Source organism: Vicia villosa, unplaced genomic scaffold, assembly GCF_029867415.1.
Source record: "Vicia villosa cultivar HV-30 ecotype Madison, WI unplaced genomic scaffold, Vvil1.0 ctg.002056F_1_1, whole genome shotgun sequence".
In the NCBI taxonomy this organism is placed as follows: domain Eukaryota; kingdom Viridiplantae; phylum Streptophyta; class Magnoliopsida; order Fabales; family Fabaceae; genus Vicia; species Vicia villosa.
Genome location: NW_026705824.1, coordinates 1 through 24,263, shown reverse-complemented (window position 1 = coordinate 24,263; position 24,263 = coordinate 1). Strand labels below are relative to the sequence as shown.

Sequence of the window (24,263 nt, the reverse complement as noted above, 5' to 3'; positions counted from 1 at the left end):
AAGTCAGTAAACAACGTTGCATCGCATAGTGAGGCATCTATCTTGCCTAGAGAGTATCACTCATTAGGTTAGTGTATTCCCCAATTCTTAGATAATGCATAAACTATAAATGAATCTAGCACTCCATCTAAGCAATTTTACTATGTATGCAATCACTCATGAATCACTAACGTCTTTTAATTAGGTTATAACATGGGCGAGCTATAAAAAATCTTGGTCTTTCTTGGATTCAAATGTGTGAAGCAAATAAGAGAGCGTAAATTCGTTTTGTTTTCAACTTTTTTTCCATAAAATACTCTTTCTTTCCGCTTACAATTTGTATTGGTGATTTCTCTTGTGAATTGTTACATTTGACACTTGGATTTTTTCTTCTCTTTTCTTTGCTTTTTTTTAAAGTTGCAATTTTTTTATTTGACCACATATTATTATTAATTGGTTTAAAAAATCCTTCTTTTCAACTTTGCATATTTTATATCCTTTAAAAATGTAATGCTCTCCGATCTCTATGACAAGGTAAGATAAGAACGTTAGTTTTTCTTTCATAGGTTAATGGTTGTAACTTTTCATAAACAGAGAATTTTTCATTTTCGCTCAAAGAGGGTTTCAAGGATCATACCATCACAAGGTTAAACTTTATTTGGCCAAGTAGATTTTCACTGAATCATTAAATAATGTCTTGATCATATCTATGATTTTATACATATCAAACAATAGTAAGAATTATGCAAGATCAATAAAATTAAATGCAAGTCTACACTCAATATATCTTTGTAAAACATGAGGATTCATGATAGAGTAAAATTGGAGTTAAACAAATGAGTGAGAGATAAATTAAGTTAGAATATTAAGTCTTTTATTTTTAGTGTTATTGGGCTTCCTTTGTATTTGGGTTTTTAAGTTTATTATCCATTGGAAGCATTATATATTGTAGTCTCATTGAGACATTAGAGAAATCAATCAAATGAAAAGTATTTTTATTTCCTTTAATTCTATTTTGTTATTTTAGTGTTCTTCCTCTTTCTAGCTAAAACCCTAGATTATAGTTTTGATAGGAATTGCTTCCTATCAATTGGTGCTTTCATCATGTACTCAAATCCTCCCATGGATTACCCTTATCTTACACCTTCATCTCATCAATGGAGCATTCCTCCTACCTATCCCACAAACCCCTCTTTCACAACTCCTACCACACCTTCATTTCCATCCTTTCCATGGGAACTTTTCTCACCCTATTACACAAATCTACATGTGCCAACACCATCACCATCACCATCACCATATCTGTATTTCACTCATGGCTTTACACCTCCACCTAACCCATATTCATCCTATCCTACATCTCATTATTCACCCTACTATAACAATTCCTATCAATTCCAAAATCCAACAAACAACTCTTCCACAATTGGTCGTACATATCAAAATCATTCTAGTAATATAAGAGATTTTGAGAAGCATTTGCAAGTCTCTAACCCTTGTTTTAAGAAAAGATCCAAAAACACCTCTCAAAAATTTCAGTTCCGCAATTCCAACAGTGATGTTGAAAGATCCCAATTCCACAACATTTTGGAACATGAAGTTGGGAATAGAGGTTCGGTTGAACCCCAGAGGCATTCAACTCTTCCAACTGAATAAACAAAGGAACCTCCAACGAAGAAGAAGAAGAAAACCTCGAAGCAATGTGTCGCCGAACTCAAAACCCTAGGTAACAAACTTCTCTCACCAGCCTCAAACATCAACAACCTCCAATCTTCTTCTACCTCCTTCGTTTCCACGGAACTAGAGAATCTCCATATTCCCGAAGCCATTCTCTACACCACTCTCACTCCACTTGCTCTCTCCGCTAAGGAATCCCTAAATTCCGACAACCAGGGACAATACTCCGTTTTCCGTAACGAAATCTCTCTCGACACGCCTCAAGTCGAGTTCGTTCATTCTACTACCCAAGAAGAATTCTCCCTCGATGCCGCCGGAGAAGCCGAATACAAAGACACCCTCCTTGAGCCTATGACGCTAGCACTTGGGAAATCGATTCAACCACGACCTTCTCCACTTCCTGAGCCATCTGATTCACTCACGATACCAGTTTCGATTTTCTGGTGTGTGTTACCTCACAAAAGACTAATTGTTGATGACTTTCCTCCTCCACTTCTTTCTAAGGTAAACCTTTCTTGTGACTCTAAAAGTCCTTTGCTTGAGATTTTGCTTAAGACTGCATTGTTGATTGACGCCGCTGCTACTACGGCACCTCCACCACCTGTGGAGAACCTGCGTCAACTGTTTGAGTCGCAGAAATTATGTTGTAGTTCATTTTACTCGTTGAATTTTCAAGAGCCCCCTGAGTTCTTCGAGGATAACATGAGAGAATGGATGACTGAGTTTCGAAAATACCTTACTACTAGTTACCCTATTCTTGAGGGCAATGGAGATGCTCTTGCTCTTGTGGATGAACTTAGGGATTCTGTTTGTGAGAATATTAATCATTATATGGAAAAGTATGAGGAGGAGTTTAAGGGATTCTTGAATGATTGTGTGCTTATACTGGGCAGCATTGTCTCGGATGAGGTTTTACTTGTTCTGACCCTTTTGCATTTGGCTTTCAATAAGTTTGAGAGTGTGTTGCCGAAGAGCTTTCCTGGTTTAAAGGTTGAGTCTTTGTGGTTGAATGGTCAGAAGAGTGATGGTAAGCTTATTGGTTCAATTGATGTTTATAATGTTAAGGATTCTAATAGCTTTTGTTTGTCTAGTCCTAGTGATTGTGATCCTCGGGTGCAGGTTCTTCTTGCTGTTGTTGGGGCTATGGGTTATCCTTTGAGGTTTTCCGAGAGTTGGAAGGGGAATGATACTTGTGTTAATTGGATTGGGATTACTTGTAGTCATGGGAACATTAGTTTTGTTAAATTTCAAAAGATATGTCTTAGTGGTATGATATCTCCCGAGTTTGCTAAGCTTAAGTCGCTGCAAAGACTTATTCTTTCGGATAACAATATCACTGGTTGGATTCCTAATGAGCTTTTTACTTTGCCTATACTAACTCAATTGAATGTTGCGAACAATCATCTCTATGGAAATTTCTGTCATGTAGTATCCAAACATGACATAATGCCAAGATTGATATCTGCACCTATTACACCTCTCAAGCCTCAGCTCAATTTCATGCTTCAGTGTTGGCACCTTTCCATGACTTCACCAGAATTTGAAAAACTTGCTTATCAATTTACTGACAAAGAGAGACCTAAGTTGTTCATTGTTGTATTAAGTTATTTAGAAACTATAACACAAAATGAAGAAGCTTCAGAGTCAATTTTTTTCTATCCTTTTGGAAACTATTTTTTTGTTTTAGATGAAGGAGTTTTGTGTGTTGATAGTTCTGTTACAATTATAAAGATGATGCATTTGTTGCATTCAACTAGTTCTCCATCTTGTAGTATTGAGGATCATCTTAAGTATAGAGAATATGTTAACAGATTGTCTTCGCAAATGTGGAATCAGAATAATTATATGCTGATGAACATTCCTAACTCAAGATATGAGGCCGGGCTTGAATTTGCCATCCAATCTTCTGGTATAGCAAACCAGGAATCTGCTGCCATTGCTGCCAAAGAATGTTTGAGAGTAGCAAGGAGAATGGGACCATCACCAGCTCTGAATGCTGCAAGTCTGACACTTTCCTTATCCAAGGTTGTACCTTACAGAACTAAAATAGAATGGTACAAAATATGGTGTAATGAACAAGATGATGAAATGGTTTATTATGACACATTCAAAACTAAAGCAACACATTTGATTGACAATATAAATAATGTTGGACAATTCCAAATGGTTCTCAAAAATATTTCTCAACAAGGTGCTATTACAAAAAGCATGGCTGCATGTGTGATTCCTCTTGCTGCTAGTACTGCTAGGTGGCCTCTTTTGTTAAAGCCAACTCTAATTACTCTAAAGTTCTGCTCTACAACACTTTTAGAGGGTGCATTAAAATTTGGAAAGGTTGGAATAGCTTCCACAACCTTGAGGACAAGGTTGTTTTTAAAGGGGTGAGTAATGATAGAGAGTAAAATTGGAGTTAAACAAATGAGTGAGAGATAAATTAAGTTAGAATATTAAGTCTTTTATTTTTAGTGTTATTGGGCTTCCTTTGTATTTGGGTTTTTAAGTTTATTATCCATTGGAAGCATTATATATTGTAGTCTCATTGAGACATTAGAGAAATCAATCAAATGAAAAGTATTTTTATTTCCTTCAATTCTATTTTGTTATTTTAGTGTTCTTCCTCTTTCTAGCTAAAACCCTAGATTATAGTTTTGATAGGAATTGCTTCCTATCAATTCACCTAACTCATTTGGTTAAGTTTTGTATGATTCTAATTTCAACCAACATGTTTTCACATAACAAAAGATAAAATTTATTTTTAATCAAAAAATAATTTCATGTTCGTTCTATCGTTCATAGATAATCAAGAATTAACTTTAACAAAAATAAAATTTATTTTTAATCAAAGAATAATTTCATGTTCGTTCTATCGTTCATAGAGAATCAAGAATTAAATTTAAAGAAGCATTTAAAAGAAAATTTTTAATCATGTCCTTTGATTATGATTCTGTCAAAAACTTGTCTACTGCACATGTCTCGCTTAAGACATGGCAATAAAACCCAGACCCACGGATACCCACCCGAACCCGCTCTGAAGTTGACGGGGAAAATCCGTTTTGACTGGGTTTGGATTCAGGTTTGGGTTTTCCCCGATTAGAAAACATGGTGATGGGTCGGATAATGGGGACACTAATACCCACTCCGAACCTGTCCCCGAACCCGCCCCGTTTATTTCAATATGTACATTATTATTTATATTTCATAATTTATATTATTAAATATGAGACTAATGTTTTAATAATTTGATTTGTATTTATTATTTTAAATATTTGAAATATATGTATGAAATTTTTTGAGATTGTTTTATTTTGTTATTTATAATGTAATTTGATTTTTGAAAAAGTAAATATTTTTATTAAAAAAATGATTTTACGAAATACATGGTGGCGGGGCGGGGATACCCGAACCCAAACCGAACCCGTTAAGGACGGGTTTGGGTTTTAATTTCCCATCTCCGTTTGGATTTGGGGCGGGTAACAGGAATTAATTGGGGATTCGGATTTGGGTTTGGGGGAGGTAAAAACCGTCCCCGACCCGCCCCGTTGCCATGACTACGCCTAACAAAAATGACTCCATCATAAACTTCTTTACATTTCTCTGTTATATCAGTTGAAACATTTGCATAATGAATTGTGAGAAACAAACAATTTCCATCAAGATTTACACATTTTTTTTTCAAAATTTTCAGCTCTTGTTCAAAAAATCATGTATTAGTACTAGAACTAAAGCTTGAACATGCATGTCTTGGACAAAATGAAAAATATATTCAAGTTCATGTCATTGTTCATCACAACAACAAATAAAAATGTGAAATTAGTTGTTCAAAATAAAGACATAAAAGATAAACTAACGAGAAAGCATTTAAAACAGATAAAAAAACCATTCTTTGTCATATACAAAAACAGTTTTCATTAATTGCATAATATTTGAAAAATAATATAAGGTTAAATATGTTTTTCGTTCATATAAATAAACTAACATTCAATTTTAGTCTCTAAAAAATTTTTATTTAATGAATGGTCCTTCTAAAATTTTTATGCATACAGTTTTAGTCTCTGCTATTTTTAAAATTTTTGAAAACTATTTAATTTTTAAATTTTTGAACAATTTTTTTATACAATTTTTGAAAAATTTTTGAACAATTTTTGCATACAATTTTTAAATTTTTTAAAAATGAGAAGAATTTAATATGAAATTTTCAAATTTTAAAAGATAATGATAAAAGTAATGAGAATCTCGACTTAGAAATTAAATTTTGAATTTTTTTTAAAGAAATTTTTAAAACATTATAAACATGTTTGCAAAATAATCATTCAAAAATACACATTGATTTAATAATAGGGACTAAAACTAAGTGCATAATAATTTTGTAAGAATCAAAACATGTTATTTTCTTTTATAGGGACCAAAATTAAAATTTAGTATTTTATAAGACCAAAAACATATTTAATCCAAAAATATAAATACTATCATAATACATATAAAATTGGTGGCTTATTATATTATTGTATGAGAATGGTTTTTCACCTCCCAAAAATTAAGCATTGTGGGAGAGTCAAAATATTGTAGTGATTATAGATATTTCAAGACCATCAAAATATCATTCAATCTTATAAATCAATGAAAAATCAATAATTAAAAAAATAAATTTATCTTATATTAAGTTGATGCACTCAAGTAACTCCAAGGGTTGACTTAACGGTGGAGGCTTGGGTCTTCCGTGATATTTTTTTATAAGCAATTTGTGTATCGTATTGACAGTAGCTTGAATGTCTTATAGTTGGATAGTAGACTACCTTTCTAATCCTTTCGTGTATGTTCTTTTTTTATATTGTATCTTTTCTTATATGGACCTTTGTTGTGTCTAGATTGAAAGCCAAAATCAAAATATAGTACCGGAAGATATATTAGTAAAACAAAGACTTTGATATGACAAACTGCATGATCAAGCAGAATTTATTATCCCATTAATAATTTATTTATTCATTCCATACACACGCAATTAAAAACAGAGTCTAAATGACTTTGTTTAATCACATGCATGATAGTAGTACATACTTATATATACTTGCTTAGTTCTTAATGACCTCTTTCAACTCAGGCTTCTTACATGGTTCATAGCAGAAGCTAGTGTTATCAATGCAGCGGCACGTTCGATGATAAGCAATTGGACAAATGCACAGTTTGCATGCTGAGTGACACGTTTTTACAACATCAGCACAACCGCATACAGTAGAAGTTAGTGTTTTTATGCAGAAGCAGTCATCACAGCATGGTGATTTGACATCATCACCCTTGGAGAGCACTTGAGTTATGAAGGAAGATGAATCGAAACGAGCGTTGACAACATTTGCAGTGTAGCCCAAGAGGAAGAGCATTAAAGCTAACTTCATCATTGCCTTCTTGTTCATCCACTCCATTCTCACTCTTTTTCTTACTTTCTTTGTCTTGTGAACAAGCATGAAGCTACATAGATCTATTTATACACTCTAACAATTAATAATAATAATAATAATAATAATAATAATAATAATAATAATAATAATAATAATAATAATAATAATAATAAATTGAATTAACAGTTGTGGATCATCCCTCACGTGGTGGTCCGAACTTGCCATGTCCTTTTTCATTGTCAAGTTGGTAAAACTAAAGTTGATATTGAACATGTAATTATTATATACGAAATTTTATCTATTTTATCTTTCTGGGTCTTTACCTTTTATTTTAAATATAATTATATATTGATATTTAATCTTTGCAACATCATACAAGTTCTACCTTCTTATAATTGTAAGTTTTGGGGGCCATTAAACATTTATGCGGCGAATCTAAAAAAAAAAAAAAAAACATTTATGCGGCATTATATTGATATGTTAAAATAATTGTCATTTTCATTTACTAATATAACAATGATTATTGTTTTTTCAGTTATGCTGTTTAATTATTACTGTATACCAATTATGGCCTAAGCAAGTACGAGAACCAAAAGATTTACATATTCCCACCATATAGTGAAAGTCAGCATGTCTTTCCACGTGTTTCTAGTGTGAGAAGGTCTATCTTCTCTCTAGGAATTTAGCGTGTTTTCCCTTCTCACTCCCGATCTAGGGTTTGAAAAGTTTCATCTCCAGTTCTCTGGTCTTTCTCTCTTTTATCAGAGTTTCTTTCTTCCCGTGTGGAAGTTTTGCAAGCTCTCTTTTGTGGTTCTGCGTCTGAGTCTGGTCTGTTTTAGGGAGAAGTCATGGAAAAGTGGAAACAACTGGCGTTCTCGAAGGAGGAGGAAGAGGGGATTACGGCAGAGGCAGACGAGATTTGCGAGGAAGAGGTTTTCCACAGGACTCTGGTGGGTAGACTATGGACAGATAATAGCTTCAATGCTCGGGCTTTTACTAATACGATGATTGGCGCGTGGAGATTGAAGAGCCCGGTGGAAACCCACGAGTTAAGCAAAAATCTGTTCTTATTTAGGTTCAGTACAAAGAGGGATATGGAGAATGTGCTGCGACAGGGGCCGTGGAGTTTCGACAGAAACTTATTGGTGCTTGACAGAGTATCAGGAGAAGAACAACCATCGGCTCTTAACCTTCATTACGGAACTTTCTGGGTGAGAATCTACGATTTACCCCTTAAACTCAGAACAGAGGCCATGGCAAGGAAATTGGGGGGAATCCTGGGATCGTTTGAGGAAATGGACCATAAAGAAGCCCATAAAAATGGAAGATTTCTCCGAATTAAAGCAACAATAGATCTGAAGCAACCACTCAAGAGGGGTACGGTGGTGCGATTCAAGGAAAAAAACCTCAGAGTCCACTTCAAATACGAGAGACTACCTACCTTCTGCTTCATATGTGGAAGACTAGGGCACCAACTCAAAGACTGTGAAGCGGCGGAGGATCTGAGTGAAGAAGGATTCAAAGATCTGGATGAGCAGGAGCTGTCGTATGGAGCGTGGCTTCGTTCCTCGCCCCTACCAAAGCTGCCAGAGGACCAGGTGAAGAGAGAATCTAACTCAAGCTCGTGTAATAAGAGCTTGTTTAATATATCTTCTGGTCAAAGTAGGTGCAGCACGAAGGGTAAAGAGAAGGAAAACGAGGGTGGTGAAGGGGAAGTAGAGCAAACAAAACAGAAAGGAGGAGCTGCCCAATCTGAAAGAAACAAACAACCAGTTACCCATGCCGAAACAACTAATAATCTTGAGATTGAAGCCATGGCAGAGTCTCTTGGAGCGGTGGAACTGTCTATAGCCACAAAACAATTAGCCCCTATACAAAAGACAGTAGCAAAGAAAGGTAGGAAATGGACAAGGAAAACAAATACAAAGAAGTCAGCTGGTGAAATTGGCAAGAAACTTGAATTGGAGCTTGGAAAAAGAAACTTGGTGGATGTCATGATCATTGATGGCACAATGGGTGAAGGAGGGAGTGGAGAGAAGAAACAGAAAGGGGCTGAAAAGGAGCAGGCAGAGGGCACATCAAAACCAGAGGTGGTGTTGGAAATCCAACACCGCCTACAACAATGAAAATCCTAAGTTGGAACTGCAGGGGGTTGGGGAGTCCCCGTGCGGTTCGAGCCTTGCTAAGGCTCATTCGTATTCAAAACCCCGATTTGGTGTTCTTGATGGAAACAAAATTAAAACTAGAGGAGGTTCAAACTGTTCGAAGCAGAAGCGGTTATGAAGGATGGTTTAGCGTTGATTGTGGTGGAAACGGAAAACTGAGGAATGGTGGGTTAATTCTCATGTGGAAGGAACCTTTGCAGATTAAAATAACGTCTCAGTCAAAGAACCACATTGGCGGTTCTGTTGAGGACGGCATTGATGGAAAGACCTGGAGTTTGATAGGAATGTACGGTTATCCGGAGGAGCAAAATAAGAGAAAGACATGAAACCTGTTACAGGATCTCTGCCGGAATGGAGATGAGAGAGTAGTGTGTTTTGGAGATTTCAACGATACACTGTATGACTATGAGAAGGTGGGAGGAAACAACAGGACTCAACAGCAGCTCTCTTGGGGAAGGCAAACCTTGGAAGTCTGCGAGCTATCGGACTTGGGTTTTGAGGGTTACCCTTTCACGTGGTCAAACGAAAGAAAAGGGAGTGAGAATATCCAGTGTCGGTTGGACAGGTGTATGGCTTCGAAAGATTTTATTAACCGTTTTGCCCCGATTAAAGTAACTCATTTGTCTAGGTACGGATCTGACCATGCGGTTATATGCTTATCATTGGAAGTAGTTGGAGACTTGAGGAGGAAGAAGAGAAGGCATCTTTTTCGCTTCGAGGAGATTTGGAGCAAGGACCATAGATGTGCAGAGGCTGTTAACCGACTCTGGAGAAATCAAGGTAGAGGAGTTTCGAACAAAATCAATGCTATGAAAGGTCTAGACGATGAATTCACAGAATATCATATGTGCACAGTGAAAAAGGAGCTGGGCAGAATGGAAAAGTTACTGAATGATGAGAAGTGCTGGGATGCTAGCGGAGAATCCATTAACGCCTACAAAGCGCTTGAGAGCCAAAGGAACTCCCTGCTGCAAGTGGAAGAGATTATGTGGAGACAACGCAGCCGTGCGACATGGTTGAAATTTGGGGATCGAAATACAAAGTTCTTTCACGGCAAGGCAAACCAAAGGAGGAAAGTCAATGAAATTTCTAAGCTGAAGGATGAACAAGGACATTGGTGGACAGGCGAAGAGCACTGCGAAAGAATTGTGGTGGAGTATTTCTCAACGTTGTTCACATCTTCGTCTCCTACTGGTGCAGATGATATATGTTCAGTGGTGAAGGGGAAGCTGAATCAAGAACATGTCAGATGGTGCAATCAAAGTTTCACCCACGATGAAGTTAAAGAAGCTCTCTTCCAAATGGATCCGCTTAAAGCTCCTGGCCCCGACGGACTGCCTGCCTTATTCTATCAAAAGTACTGGCAGACGGTAGGCTCCGACATTAGCGGGGCTGTTTTGGACATCCTGAATAACCAAAAAGACCCGAGTGAGTTTAACAACACGCACATTATTCTGATTCCTAAATGCAAAAAACCATCTAGCCCGAAAGATTTTCGGCCAATAAGCCTCTGCAATGTGGTGATGAAGATAGTGACCAAAGCCATTGCTAACAGAATCAAGCTCATCCTCCCGGATATAATTGACGAAGAACAAAGTGCTTTCGTGAAAGGAAGGTTGATTACGGATAATGCGTTGGTAGCTATGGAATGTTTCCACTGGATGAAGAAAAAGAAAAAAGGGAAGCGGGGAGTTATGGCCATCAAACTTGATATGTCGAAGGCGTACGACCGTTTGGAGTGGAGCTTTGTGGAGGAAGTGTTGAAATCCATGGGCTTCCCCGTCGCCATGGTAAACCTTATTCTGAAGTGTGTCTCAACTGTGTCTTACAAGGTGCTCCTTAACGGCCAGCCTAGTGTGGGATTTCTACCGGAAAGAGGTCTCCGCCAAGGGGACCCTCTTTCCCCTTATTTATTCATAATGTGTGCTGATGTTTTTTCAGGTCTTCTAAAGAAAGCGGTGAAAAACAATGAGATCCATGGTCTCAAGGTAGCAAGAAGCGCTCCAGCAGTCTCTCACTTGTTTTTTGCCGACGACAGTCTCCTGTTTACTCGCGCAAACCTACAGGAAGCTGGAAAAGTTATGGAGGTGCTGCATAAATACCAACTCGCGTCAGGTCAAGTGATCAACATGGAGAAATCTGAAGCATCCTTTAGCGGGAATATGAGTGAGGAGGCGAAAGATGGGATAAGGAGCCGTATGGGTGTTAATTCTGTTCAGAGCCACTCCAAGTATTTGGGACTTCCGGTTGTCCTAGGGAGATTGATAAAGGAGGTTTTTGCTATGGTAATTGATAGAGTGTGGAAAAAGATAAAAGGATGGAAAGAACAATTTCTATCTAAAGCTGGAAAAGAGGTCTTAATCAAAGCGGTTGCTCAAGCGATCCCAAGTTATATTATGAGTTGCTACAAGTTACCGGAGGCAGTCTGTCATGAGTTAGAGGCAATGTTGGCGAGGTTTTGGTGGGGAGCCAAGAACGGAGAGCGAAAGGTCCACTGGATTAGCTGGGAGAAGATGTCAGTGTCGAAAGGATTCGGAGGCATGGGTTTCCGGGGCATCAGTGAGTTCAATACTAGTCTACTTGGAAAGCACTACTGGCGGTTGATGAACAATGAGGATTCTCTTGCTGGGAAAGTGTTCAAGGGCAGGTACTATCCACGATCAACTATTGAAGAGAGTTCTCTTGGGTATGCTCCGAGCTATGTTTGGAGGAGCATACTTAGCTCTCGTGAGCTTATCCACAAAGGTGCCAGGTGGAGAATCGGAAATGGTGAGAAGGTGCGGGTGCTGGCGGATAGATGGATACCGGATGAGTTTGATTTCCAGGCAAGGGGTATACTCAGAAACATCAATGAAGAAACAAGAGTTAGTGAGCTTATAGACAGAGAACTTGGCCATTGGAAAGAGAACAGATTTTTTCCTCTTTTGAACCAGAGACTGCTAGAAAGATTTTAAACATCCCTCTGTCAGCAAGGAATGTGGACGACAAAGTATTATGGCATCTGGAAAAAGATGGGGAATATTCGGTTCGGTCGGCGTACCATGCTAGCATGAATTCTAAAGCTATGAAGAAGCCTGGTCCCTCGAGGATGCCGTGCAACAAGCTGTGGAAGAAGTTATGGCATGCCCCGGTCAGCTCGAGAATTCGCAATTTCCTTTGGAGAATGGCAAAAAATATACTTCCTACAAGGGACAACCTTGCTAGAAAAGGAATCAGCCTGGATCAGTCTTGCCCATTATGCCAAGGTGAGAAAGAATCTGTAAGCCATGATTTTATGCACTGTGTGTTCGTGAAACAAACTTTCTTCGCCTCTGCGATTAGTTACCGAATCCCTTGGGAGTGTGACATAAAAGACTGGCTGTTCAACATTTTGTCTTGTGGCGATGTTTTCAGTATCCAGCTGCTATGCACAATGTTACATAAAGTCTGGCTAGCTCGAAACAATGTGGTGTTTAATCGGAAAACTCAGGATCCGATAGGTGTGGCTGCTGATGCGATGGCTGCAGTGGCGGAGTACAACAGGTGGAATGCGCATGAGGACTCAGGTACGAAGGAACCGGCTAAAACTGAAAATTGGCCAAACGACATCCATACGGTGCAGGTTGATGCGGGGATAAGTTCTAACGGCACCATAGCTTTTGGAGGGGTGATCCGGGACCGTGAAAAGAAGACTGTTATCGCGTTGTGTAAGAAGGAGGATATGTCGGTGAACCCTCTTACGGCGGAGCTGCTGGCTATCAGGTGGGGACTGGGAGTTGCAAAGGATTTGAAGCTTCGCAAGATTCTTCTGCAATCGGACGCTCTTGAAGCTGTTGACTGCATTAATGGCTGCCTTCAAATCGCTGCACTGGAGCATATTGCAGAGGACTGCAGAATGTTGATTAGAGCTTTTAATTTTGCTACTGTAATTTTTATTCCTAGGAAGTTAAATGCTGAAGCCCACAATTTAATTGGAATAGGAAAAAGATTGGGCTCTAGGACCTGGCTGGGACATTTTCCTTCTGAACTTGTTGATGTACCAAACCTTTTGATTTCTAATGCTAATTGAAATCTGGCTCTTACTGTCAAAAAAAAAAAAAAAAAAAAAAAAGAAAGTCAGCATTACAAACACGACTCAAATTTAAAGAAAGTAGATAATAAAATCCAAATTCAAACAAATTCGTTGACCCTTAGTTTAACTAAGGGAGATTACTTTTTGTGTTTTTAATTACTCCCTCCTTTCTAAATTATAACACGTTTTATAAAAAAAAATAATTATAATTTGTAAGTCAATTTACAACAATTATAATGCAACATTTTTAATTTGTTTCCCTTAACAGACCCTCAAGTATTTATCATTATTCATTCTTTCAACTATTTTAATTTCTCTTTCTGCATATTATGAGGGGCATTATTATAAAATTATATTTTTTTAACAAATTATAAGCAAATTTTGTTTTTTAAATTAATTGAATAATTGATTTATCTGATATATATATATATATATATATACATATATATATATATATATATATATATATATATATACATATATATATATATATATATATATTAGATATATCAATTATTCAATGAACATAAAAAGTAAATTTTGCGTATAATTTAGTACGTACAGAGGGGTATATAATTTGTCTTTCCCGTATATTAATAACTAAGTTTTTTAATTCATGTGAAATCTTAAAACATTTTATAATTTGGAATGGAGGGAGTACTTTTTAACATTCGTAACTTTTTTATATTTTAATATATGATTTTCTTTAAGGCCGTCTCTAATGGTGTACAACTACAAGGAAGACTACCGCACATTGTTTCAAATTTATCAGAGTTAAATTATAAATTATAGCTAAATATGATCACTTAAAATATTTGTTAAATTAAATTGTAATTTAATAAAGTCTCTATTTATTTTGTCATGATTAAATTATAACTAATCTACACTGGTCTTTAAAAACCTGAGCCGGCTCAAGTTGCTATTTCATTATTAAAAAATACATCAATACATCAAAGAATTTTGACCGAAAGACAGTCAATATTTTTCAATTTGCTCGTTAATGTATACATAGACAGTCACAGACAACACACCTGCATGACTTAACTTCCAATCATAATAATTGAAAATGAAAGGAAATAAAAACCGACAAAACATTACGAGAAATTGAGGGTCCTATATCGAACACGAGGATCACGCGTTGAGTATATTTCTTAAAACAAAAAATAGATGAAATAATAAATAGAACCAGAAAAATATATGTTGCTTCAAAGAAAGATGAACAAATAAGAATAGAAAAATTGCAAGAAAGAGGATAATAATGGGGTTTATGAACAAGAACGCACTTATGAAGTTAGTTTTATGCTGTTGCTCTTAGGTTTTTCTACAGTTAATACTGACATTTTTTTAATACAGAATAATTTGAAATTTTTGTTTATTGTCAATATTTATTAAATTTCACAAAATAAAGTATTTTTTGTTATAAATGGCAAAAAATTTAAATAATAAGGTTTTAAAATAAAATTACCCAAAAAATTACATTTTGAGAAAATTTACCAAAGTGTCTAGATTTGGCAGCACATTCTAGAGTATGCGCGTCAAACCAAATGGAGCCTATGTTAACATTTAGGTGAATGCGCCATTTCAAATGACGTCTATGTTCAACCAAAATTAAGTTAGCCATTTGAAATGGGGCCTATGTACAAATGTTTACACATAGGAGCCGTTTGAAATGACTCTTATGTGTTAAGGGCTTTGTTTTAGAAAAAAAATACCTCATTCCCTTTCATTTCGCACACAGTTTTCAATTCCATTCATCGAATTTGTCTCTGATTTTTCTCTCTGTCGTTAACCCTAATTATTAATATTTTTGCATTTAATAAAGTAAATTTCATTGCTTAAAAATATTTTACAAAGTTGTTACACAATAATTGTCCTAGAACATACAGTTAAACATGCGTTGAGGTTCTTCCACGACTAGGACATTTGTTTTTATTGTGCCCTGTCTGACGGCAAATGCTACACTTTCTTTCCATTTTGTCACGAACATCAATTTCGGTTCGAATACGAGTACTGTTGGGGCGACCCTTTTTCTTTCGTCGCATCATGTCATTATGCCAAACTACTTCCCCGTCATACTCAGGCCAGTAATCCTCATTCGCTACCATTGGAAATGCAACATTGTATACCTCGAGCAAGGTGTCAGTCTTGTAAATTGGAAATAGTAGTGACAATGCATCTCGGTGCGCATATGCACATGCTGCGAGGACATGTGAGCAAGGCATACCAAATGTTTGAAACTTTCCACAGTCGCATCCATGGTCATCTAGTAGAATCCTATATTGTTGTCTCGGTAATCCTTCATTGTGGTTAACTGTTTCTCTAACACTGAATGTGCGGTTGAATCGATCAAAAGCAGTAACAAGATGACCGTTGGCCTTTGTTGATTGTTCTTTCAAAAATTTCATGCAACTATCAATGAACAGTTGTCCCGATTCTCTAACAGCACTCCACCTCTGACCTTTTGTTGAGAATAGCGAAGCCATCATAAAGTAGGTTGCTTCCACCAGTGCAGTAATAGGAAGATTTTGAATGGCCTTAAAGACACCATTCATGGATTCCACAAGATTTGTGTCATGTGGCCCCATCGTACGTCGTTGTCATAAGCCCTAGTCCATTTCTCCCTTACAAGGTTATCAATCCAACTTCCCGCATCCGTATTTGATAATATGATTTCACTCCGATAATGTTGGAATGTGGGTTGAGTTAACGCATATCCTGCATTGACTAGTGTCTTTCGGAGGTGCCTATCCTTAATCTCCTGCATGAAATTCTAGGCAATATGTCGAATACAGTATACATGTGTTGATGATGGGTGTTGCCATCTGTTAGCCGAATTTTTGTAAGCACTTTCAATAGGAGCATTCCTATCAGAGATTAAACAAAGATTAGGTTGAGGAGCAACATATTTTCGGAGATTCCTTAGAAAGAAATGTTAGAACAAGATTTGTTCTGATCAATATTCTTAGTTTTGATGATAACAAGGATATGAATTTTGTGTGAGATAATGTGGTACTTGTGGTGTCGTTTTCTTTTACCTCCCCGTTTCACTTGGGAGGACGGCACGCTAGACCCTTCACGCGAAATTTGGAAGGAGAATGCGCCCGTGGTGGGATGAATTTTATTTCAGTTCTTCCTACGATATCACACGAACTTTCTTATTTGTCCTACGAGTAGGAAAGGGAAAAAAAGATCTCAACTAAACCCTAGGAGTTTGCTAAGTGTGGGGATTTACACCTAGACTAGAAATTCTGGAGTCCGGGAGGTCGGTTATACATAGGGAAGTGTTTAAACACCCTACATATCTGTAGTACTCTACAGGAACCTTCTCTGTGTCATTGTGTTTGTGTTTATTGCTAATGATTGGGAAAGTTTCTCCTTTGTGTTAGGAGAAGGAATTGAATTGATTGAAGAAAGACAGACAGATAGACAGACTGACTATTTTTGGTATTTTATTAGCTCGCTGAGATTCCTTGTGAACCTCATGCCTACATATCCCTAGTGGAAGTCAGAGCTTAATGTAGTTCGGGGAACTAACTAGGGAAATTAATTGTTTTTGGTGCCTTGCTTGAAGCTCAAGGTTGAAGCTTGGAATTAAATCTCTGTTTACAGTAAAGAGACATGAAATTATCTCTACAGAGAGGTATTTGTACTATTCTACCACAAACATTTAAAGGAGTGACAGAATAACTGGATTCATTTCATTCAAGAGGGGGACCTTACTTGGGTGTACAAGTATGCCAGTCAGATGCCTCTTAAATGAAAGAAAAATGCTCGTCCAAATTAGGGAAAGTGTACAAGTCTGGGGATGTGCCAGAGCATGTCTTTCAGAGTCCTAAATGGGAGACTTTGATTGAAATTGAAATTGAAATGTTTGTTTGTTTGAATGTGGTAGAGTAGTAAAAAAATATCTCTCTATAGAGATAAGCTATGTCTATCTACTGTATGAAAGATTTGACTTTAGCTGGCTTGTATGAGGCCCAAGCTTGAGGCTTTTTTGATTGATTAATTGATATTATTGACTCTGGGAGGTGGCTCCACTGGGGGTTAATTACAGGGTATTTTTGTGTTCTGTACAAAGCCCAGAATTGAGGCTGACTCTGTTTAGGGAGACTCTATTTGTGTGCCTTGTACAAAGCCCAAGGTTGTGGCTGACTGTTGAGGATAATTGAATGAATGACTTTATTTTATGTGCCTTGTACAAAGCCCAAGGTTGTGGCTGACTCTAGCTAGGGAAAACATTATTTTCTGCCTTGTACAAAGCCCAAGGTTGTGGCGGACTCTTAAATGAATTAAGTATGGATGACTATATGGGGAAAAATCCTAAGTGTTAGGAATCTTTGACACATGAAAATATGGTTTATCTGCCTTGTACAAAGCCCAAGGTTGTGGCTACTGAGTGATGAAGAACTCACTGGGGAGACTCTATTATCTGCCTTGTACAATGCCCAAGGTTGAGGCTGACTCTTGACAGGGGAGTTTTATTGTTTGGGTGCCTTGTATGAAGCCCAAGGTTGAGGCTAACTGTTTTTATTGGTTTTAACTCTACTGGAGATTAAAAAAGACTGTTTTTCTTTTGAAGCTAACCCTTTCCAGGGATTTTGACTCAGCTGGTGAATTTGTCTGTTAAAAGACTGACTTTATCATGTTTTTTGGAGGCTGACCCTTTCCAGGGGTTTTGACTCTTTTGGGGAAATTATCTCCTAAGAGAATGAAATTATTCTTTTGACTTTTAAACAGATGTTGGAGGCTAACCCTTTCCAGGGGTTTTTATTGAAATGAAGGAATGGATTGATTTTAAATGACTTTGGAGGCTAACCCTTTCCAGGGAATTTTTGTTGAAATGAAAAGATGGCAGAAAGATTATCTAGTGGAGACTCTTTGTTTAAAGCCCAAGATAAAGGCTGACTCAATGCTGAGGATGACCAAAACATAGATCCTAGACTCTACTAAGGAGGATTGATGAAGATAAGGGTGACAGAGACTGTCCATGTCTCTCATTCCAAAAATGTACTCAATGTGAAATTGAGACAAACTTAGCTTGTTTAAAGTCTGGTTTAAATGGAAGAAACTCACCAGGGTAGGCTAAAAGGTGACTAAAGACCTGTTCCTATGTTTATAAGAAACCTGATGGGTCCTTGTATACAAGCTCAAGAGGAAGCTGGAAATGCTTTTAAGAAGCCTGTGGGTCCTTGTACAAAGCCCAAGAGGAGGCTAATCGAGGGTCCTTGTTATAGCACAAGAGAAAGCTTATGTGGTTTTGAACTTATTTTGGCTCTAAGCAAATGGGTAAGAGGTTTCACCGGGAATAATTCCTCTTTGGGTGGATGTGTCCTATTATTTGGATTCTAAGGTTTTTGCCAAGATGTTTCACCGGGAATAATTCATCTTGGGGGTTTGAACTACAGATCTCTAATTAGGAAAGAGCCTTCACCGGGAAGACATTCTCAATCCTAGGTCATATTCCTATAATATATATATAGTTTAACTGTCCTAAGGTTTATACTCAAACGCAGTTCTAAACTAATATATGCACAGTTTATATTTGACAGTAATTTAAATAAAGACTGTAAATTGAAAGCTTGTAAAGCCTAACCTGGATGGAGTGGAGGCCATTGAAGAAGTATGTACAGAGCCTCAACAGTAATTTTTGTTGTTTTGTTGATAACAGTTGAATATATATGATAAACAGTTAATGGTTTTTGAAAACAGAAGAAGTGAAGATGGACAAAGGTCACATAGGTATCTGAAGAGTTTCACCGGGAATAATGCCCTTCAAATACCAGAAGAATGTTTTGAAAACAGAAAGAAGATTTTGAAAATACAGTTTTGAAAACAAGCTAAGAAGAGAAGGTGTTTGGGACTTACACTCTATTAGAGGCCCAGTACTTTACAGTACTGGTGATAACAGTAATTGAAAAAAATGATTTGGAATGATACAAGGTTTTGTTGTTTGAAAACCCTAATCATTTGATTTTATCAGAGATTGAAAATAGTTTTGAGATTTGACAAAAGTCAACTTAATTAAAGCAAAGATGAAGATCTATGCCTAATTAAGACCTAAGTGATTAGGGTTTTATCATAAATTTATTTACAAAAATGATTAGGTTAAAACAAAGTGAAAATATGTATTAAAGTATTTAAGAAAACACCTAAAAACATACTATTTTAAACCTAATAAAAACATGTGAAATAAATAATATTTTTATGATCTTTTTTATTATTCACAAAATAGAGATATTAAATAGCATGTGTGTAAAAAATGAAGTGAAAATAAATTAATTTGATAGGTTAATTAATTATATGAAGTTGTGAGAAAATTGAAGGAAATAAGTGATAAAAAATAATGTTTTGGCCTCACCATGGTTTGAACCCACGCCCTTTGAAGCCAACAACTCAAAATAACACCACTGCGCCAACGCGCGTTTGGTGTTAGTAAGTTGCCTCCACTTGGTCATATTTCAAAACAAGTTGTAATTCCTTAAAAAAATAAAAGAATCAAAAAGTCTGGGGCGAGGGGGATTCGAACCCCAGACTTGTGGCATAATGATACTAAAGGCGCATGTGTGGCCACTAGGGCAAGTTGTTTAGTCGTTTATAAAACGCTTTCAGTTAAACATATTTTAAACCCTCCCCTGAGAAATTAAAAATGGCGCCACCACCATCTTCGTCTTCAACCTCAAGCTCCATGATTTTTGAATTTCTGAACTCACTCGTTTCTCAATCATTTGCCATGATGTAAACACGAAACTTGCTCTAAATTCACTCACGATTCTAAATATGTAACTAACATGAACTAATATTAACTACATCTAATTAATTTAACAGAAATCGTGAAGAACCCTAAAATTTCAAAATCAAATTAAATGACTATACTGAAAGATAAATGAATGATGATAGAGGGTTTTCAATCCTCTGATGATGCTGAACAAGACAGAATCGAGCTATTTCACAAAGAGTACTTAAATTATAGAGGTGAAGTTCAGAAACTTACCTCTGAAACTGAAGGTCGTGAGGATGATTGAGAGCACCTGGGCTTGAATGAATGATCTCAATAGCTTCCCTGAGACTCAATGATGCTAACTGGATGCTTATTGTAGCTTGAATCCTCCTGAATTGCTCTATGGACCTCCCTCGATTTCAGCTTCAAGTGAACATGGAGGTTGTTGAATTTGGAGTTACAGGTGAGCTGCAGCCATCTGGTTAGCTCCACTATGACCTAGGGAGTGTGTCTGAATGATTGGTTTGGCCTGAGACTCCCTGAGTTACTCCATGGACCTCCAACTGCAAATGCTTCCAAGTGAGAGCAACAATGGTGTTCCTCCACTTACAGAAGTGATCCAGGTGCTTGGATCACCTCAAATGACCTCCCTTGAGATGTTGGAATGCTCACTTTCCAAAGATGAGCTTTGGTTTGAAGAAAACGATTCTTCTTGCCAAAGAACTTTGAAAAACAATGAACAAGGGGAGAGAAAGAGAAAGCAAGTAATTGAGTTGCTTTGGTGTGTTTTTTGAATGAGAATGAGGCCTCTATTTATAGGCAAATGGATCAGTATAGCTGCAGAGGAGTGAGCTTCCTTAGTGAGGGAGTTTTGGTTTCTTAGCCATGAAGAAATTCAAAGAATCTCCAAAATGCAATGATGCATTTTCGAGCCAATTCTCCCAACCATTGATCTTGCAGGATCTTAGGGAACATTTCTGATATGTAGCAAGTTTCTATTGGCTTAGGAGAAGATTCCAATTGGTGAATCATTGCTTATCATAAATTCTCAAAAGTAATGATTACATAATCACATGTTCTTGCTTTTGGGAATCTTCTTCAATCTTCATGCCATGGTGAAAATGAATGCATGGCATTGTTTCAGACATGTTATGGGTCGTGTAGCATCCATTCATGAAGCAAAATGCACAAAATTGCAAAGTTCCAATTTGCACATGACCTATAATTTCACTTTATGAGGCCAACTTTGAACAAGCATAACTCCTAGCTCAAATTGAATTTTGAGAAGGTTGAACACAATTTGGAAAGCCCTAAACATCTACTTCAAATCATTAGTTTATGTCTTCTTCAGATTCCTTTGGGAAATTTGTGAAAAATGAGGCCAAAGTTGGAAGAAAACTAGGTTAAAACACTTAGAAAAATTTCTAAGTGTTTATGACCTAAACTTCAAAATTTCCAAAACTTCATAAATGGTTGATCTTTTGAAAAAAGTTCCCTTGTAAGATGTTGTTTTATTTTGCAAGATCTACAACTTTCATGTTGGAAGTTTTTCGAGTTGTGTAGGTGAAATTTTGAGATCTCACCATGCCTTTAAAAACCCTAATTCCCGACTTTTCGCTCCTTGATGAATTTCTTTGAATTTCTTTGGCCAAATGACTTTGATATCCATATATTGATGATATTGATCTTTGAAAGTCATTTTTTGACCAAAAACCTTAAAAGTCAATGATGATCTTTCACAGTTGACTTTTTCCTGACAAAGTGAATTTTTGGGCTTTTGTGTAGAAATAAGATCTTCTCCCCAAATGGATGATATAAATGGATTATATGGAGGTAGTAGAGATCCTTGAATCATGTCTTGAGTTTTGGATTCATGCCCTGATCAGAAGTCAACTATCTTGGTGAATTAGGTCAAAACCCTAATTTGTCGACCATGTGAAAGTAATGACTGTAGACTTGGAATTGAAGTGTGATGTCCAGTAGATCTTGTAATATGAGTTATTTGAAGAAGATTGATGTCTTTGAATGACCCTCTGGGGCTTTTTAGGGTTTCCCAAATGTGATCCCTGATTTTAGTCCTTGATAGGCTCAAAACCCTAGTCTGGTGACCTGAGTAAGCCTGTACTCAGATGACTGGATGTCTAATCAATCATAGATGAGAAAAATGAAGTCTTTGAGCCCCATGATTGTATTAGAGATTAGTCTTTGTATTGATTGATCCTTTGCCTGAGCTTTCTTGTCTTTGAGCATCCTCGATTAGGTACCAGGTGGAGAAATGACTGCTCTGGGTACTTGTCTTATCCTGATGAAAAATCCTGAAGATATGTCATCTCAGGGGGGTCAAAAATTAGGGTATGACAGATGCCCCTATTTAAGTTTCTTTTATCTGGAGGGAGAGAGATTGAGATTTCGATCTCTCCTGCGTAAAAGAGACTTAAATATCAAAGAATGCCCGAATTTTGGGCGCTCCTGAGATGTTGTAATTGATAAAATCTTTGCATGATTTGATCCTGTTGTCGCACTTGGCGGGGAATGAGGAGACTAACTCCTGCAGAAATACTTGATGTGGATTCTGGTGAATGGATGGCGATGTAGGATGCGCAATCCATCTTCTTTGACTAAGTATTGATACTTAGACAAAGGTAAGCAACCTCTCCTTGTTTCGGGTGTCCATATCTCGAAACTGGTCTCGGTTGCACTTGGACAATATTTCAGATAAAGAGAAAATTTCCAAAAGGTTTGTTTCCTCATCAAACTTCTCATCAGTACTTGGAGACGAGACGCCATTTGATGGTAGTAGAGAAACTTCAAAGGTTTGTTTCCTCATCAAACTTCTTATCAGCGCTTGGAGATAAGATGCCATTTGACGGTAGTAAAGAAACTTCACCATCTTCCCTTTTGACTTGACGTCTTTGAAAGAATGTCATACGGCCTCATGATCTTTTGAGGAGCTAATGACTTGGTTTGAAGGCGGACAAACTGTTTTCGGGGTGAAAACTGCCATTCGTCGATTGGTGCCTGGGGAATCAACGAACTATTTTCCTAAGAGGAACACTGCCATTCATTGACTCTGTGGGGAGTTAAACATCCCAGAAATAGACAAACTGTTTGAAGAAACTGCCATTTGTCGATCTCTTGAGTATTTAGCAGACAAACTGTCTTTTCTTGGGAAAAGACTGCCATTTGCCAATTGCTAGGGGAGCAAACTGTCTTCTACTGGGAGAGACTGCCATTTGTCGACCTTTGTTATGATAAAGTGAGCAAACTGTCTTCTGCTGAAAGAGACTGCCATTTGCTGACTCCTGGGGAAACAAACTGTCTTCTACTGGGAGAGACTGCCATTTGTCGACCTTTGTTATGATAAAGTGAGCAAACTGTCTTCTGCTGAAAGAGACTGCCATTTGCTGACTCCTGGGGAAACAAACTGTCTTCTACTGAAAGAGACTGCCATTTGTTGACCCTGTCATGAAAGAAAGTGAGCAAACTGTCTTCTGCTGAAAGAGACTGCCATTTGCTGACTCTGTTGGAGAATCTGAACTATCTTCTGGACGAAGACTATCATTTACTGACTCCGCTGGGGAATCATTTGTCGATCTGCTGGGAGATTCTGAATTTTCCTTTGACAAGAAGTGGCACCTCTTGACCCTGCTGGGGAAATACCAAACCTGTAGGGAGTTCTGGAATGTGAAGCAGACTATCTTATCTGAAGAAGACTGTCGAATGTCGTTCTGCAGGAGATTCTCAGCTGAGGAATTCCAAAAGTGAACAAACTATCTCTTTGAAGGAGACTACCATCTATTGACTTGCTTGGGGAAATCTCTCTATATGGATCATTGTCTTGAAGGAAAAAGTTTCTCCAGGACTTGCAGGGGAAACTTGAGTTCATGCCTTAATGACTTAGGCGTCCTCATGATTTAAAAGCCTAATTTGACTATGCAGTTATGATGTAATGTATGCATGAATATTATGACAATTGTAAAGTGTAAAGTGAAAGTGAATAGAATTGTCGCAGATGGAAAATCCTATGATACGACTGAAATTCTTGTGGATCAGAAGATGTCCTCTTCTTGGAGTTCGAACTCTGTTGGGAATATCTGGCTATCAGTTGTCCGCTGTCCGAAGTAAGTAATATGTATTGAAGTAAAGATCCGTCATCGGGAGATGTTCGCAAAGCGACCTCATGGGGAAAACTTGGTTCCCGGAGTCTCAACCGTTCTCGGAGCAACTGTTTGCATTCTTCCTATTGTTTGTAAACCTTAGAAAGAAATTTCACCTTTATT

General features: G+C 37.2%; 1 protein-coding gene across 1 annotated transcript; it reads left to right on the top strand.

Moving 5' to 3' along the window:
- Positions 1 to 7,897: 7,897 nt before the first annotated feature.
- Positions 7,898 to 9,175, top strand: LOC131637617 (uncharacterized). The gene has a single exon (XM_058908225.1). It carries the CDS (start codon positions 7,898 to 7,900, stop codon positions 9,173 to 9,175), a length of 1,278 nt encoding a protein of 425 aa, XP_058764208.1.
- Positions 9,176 to 24,263: the final 15,088 nt, after the last annotated feature.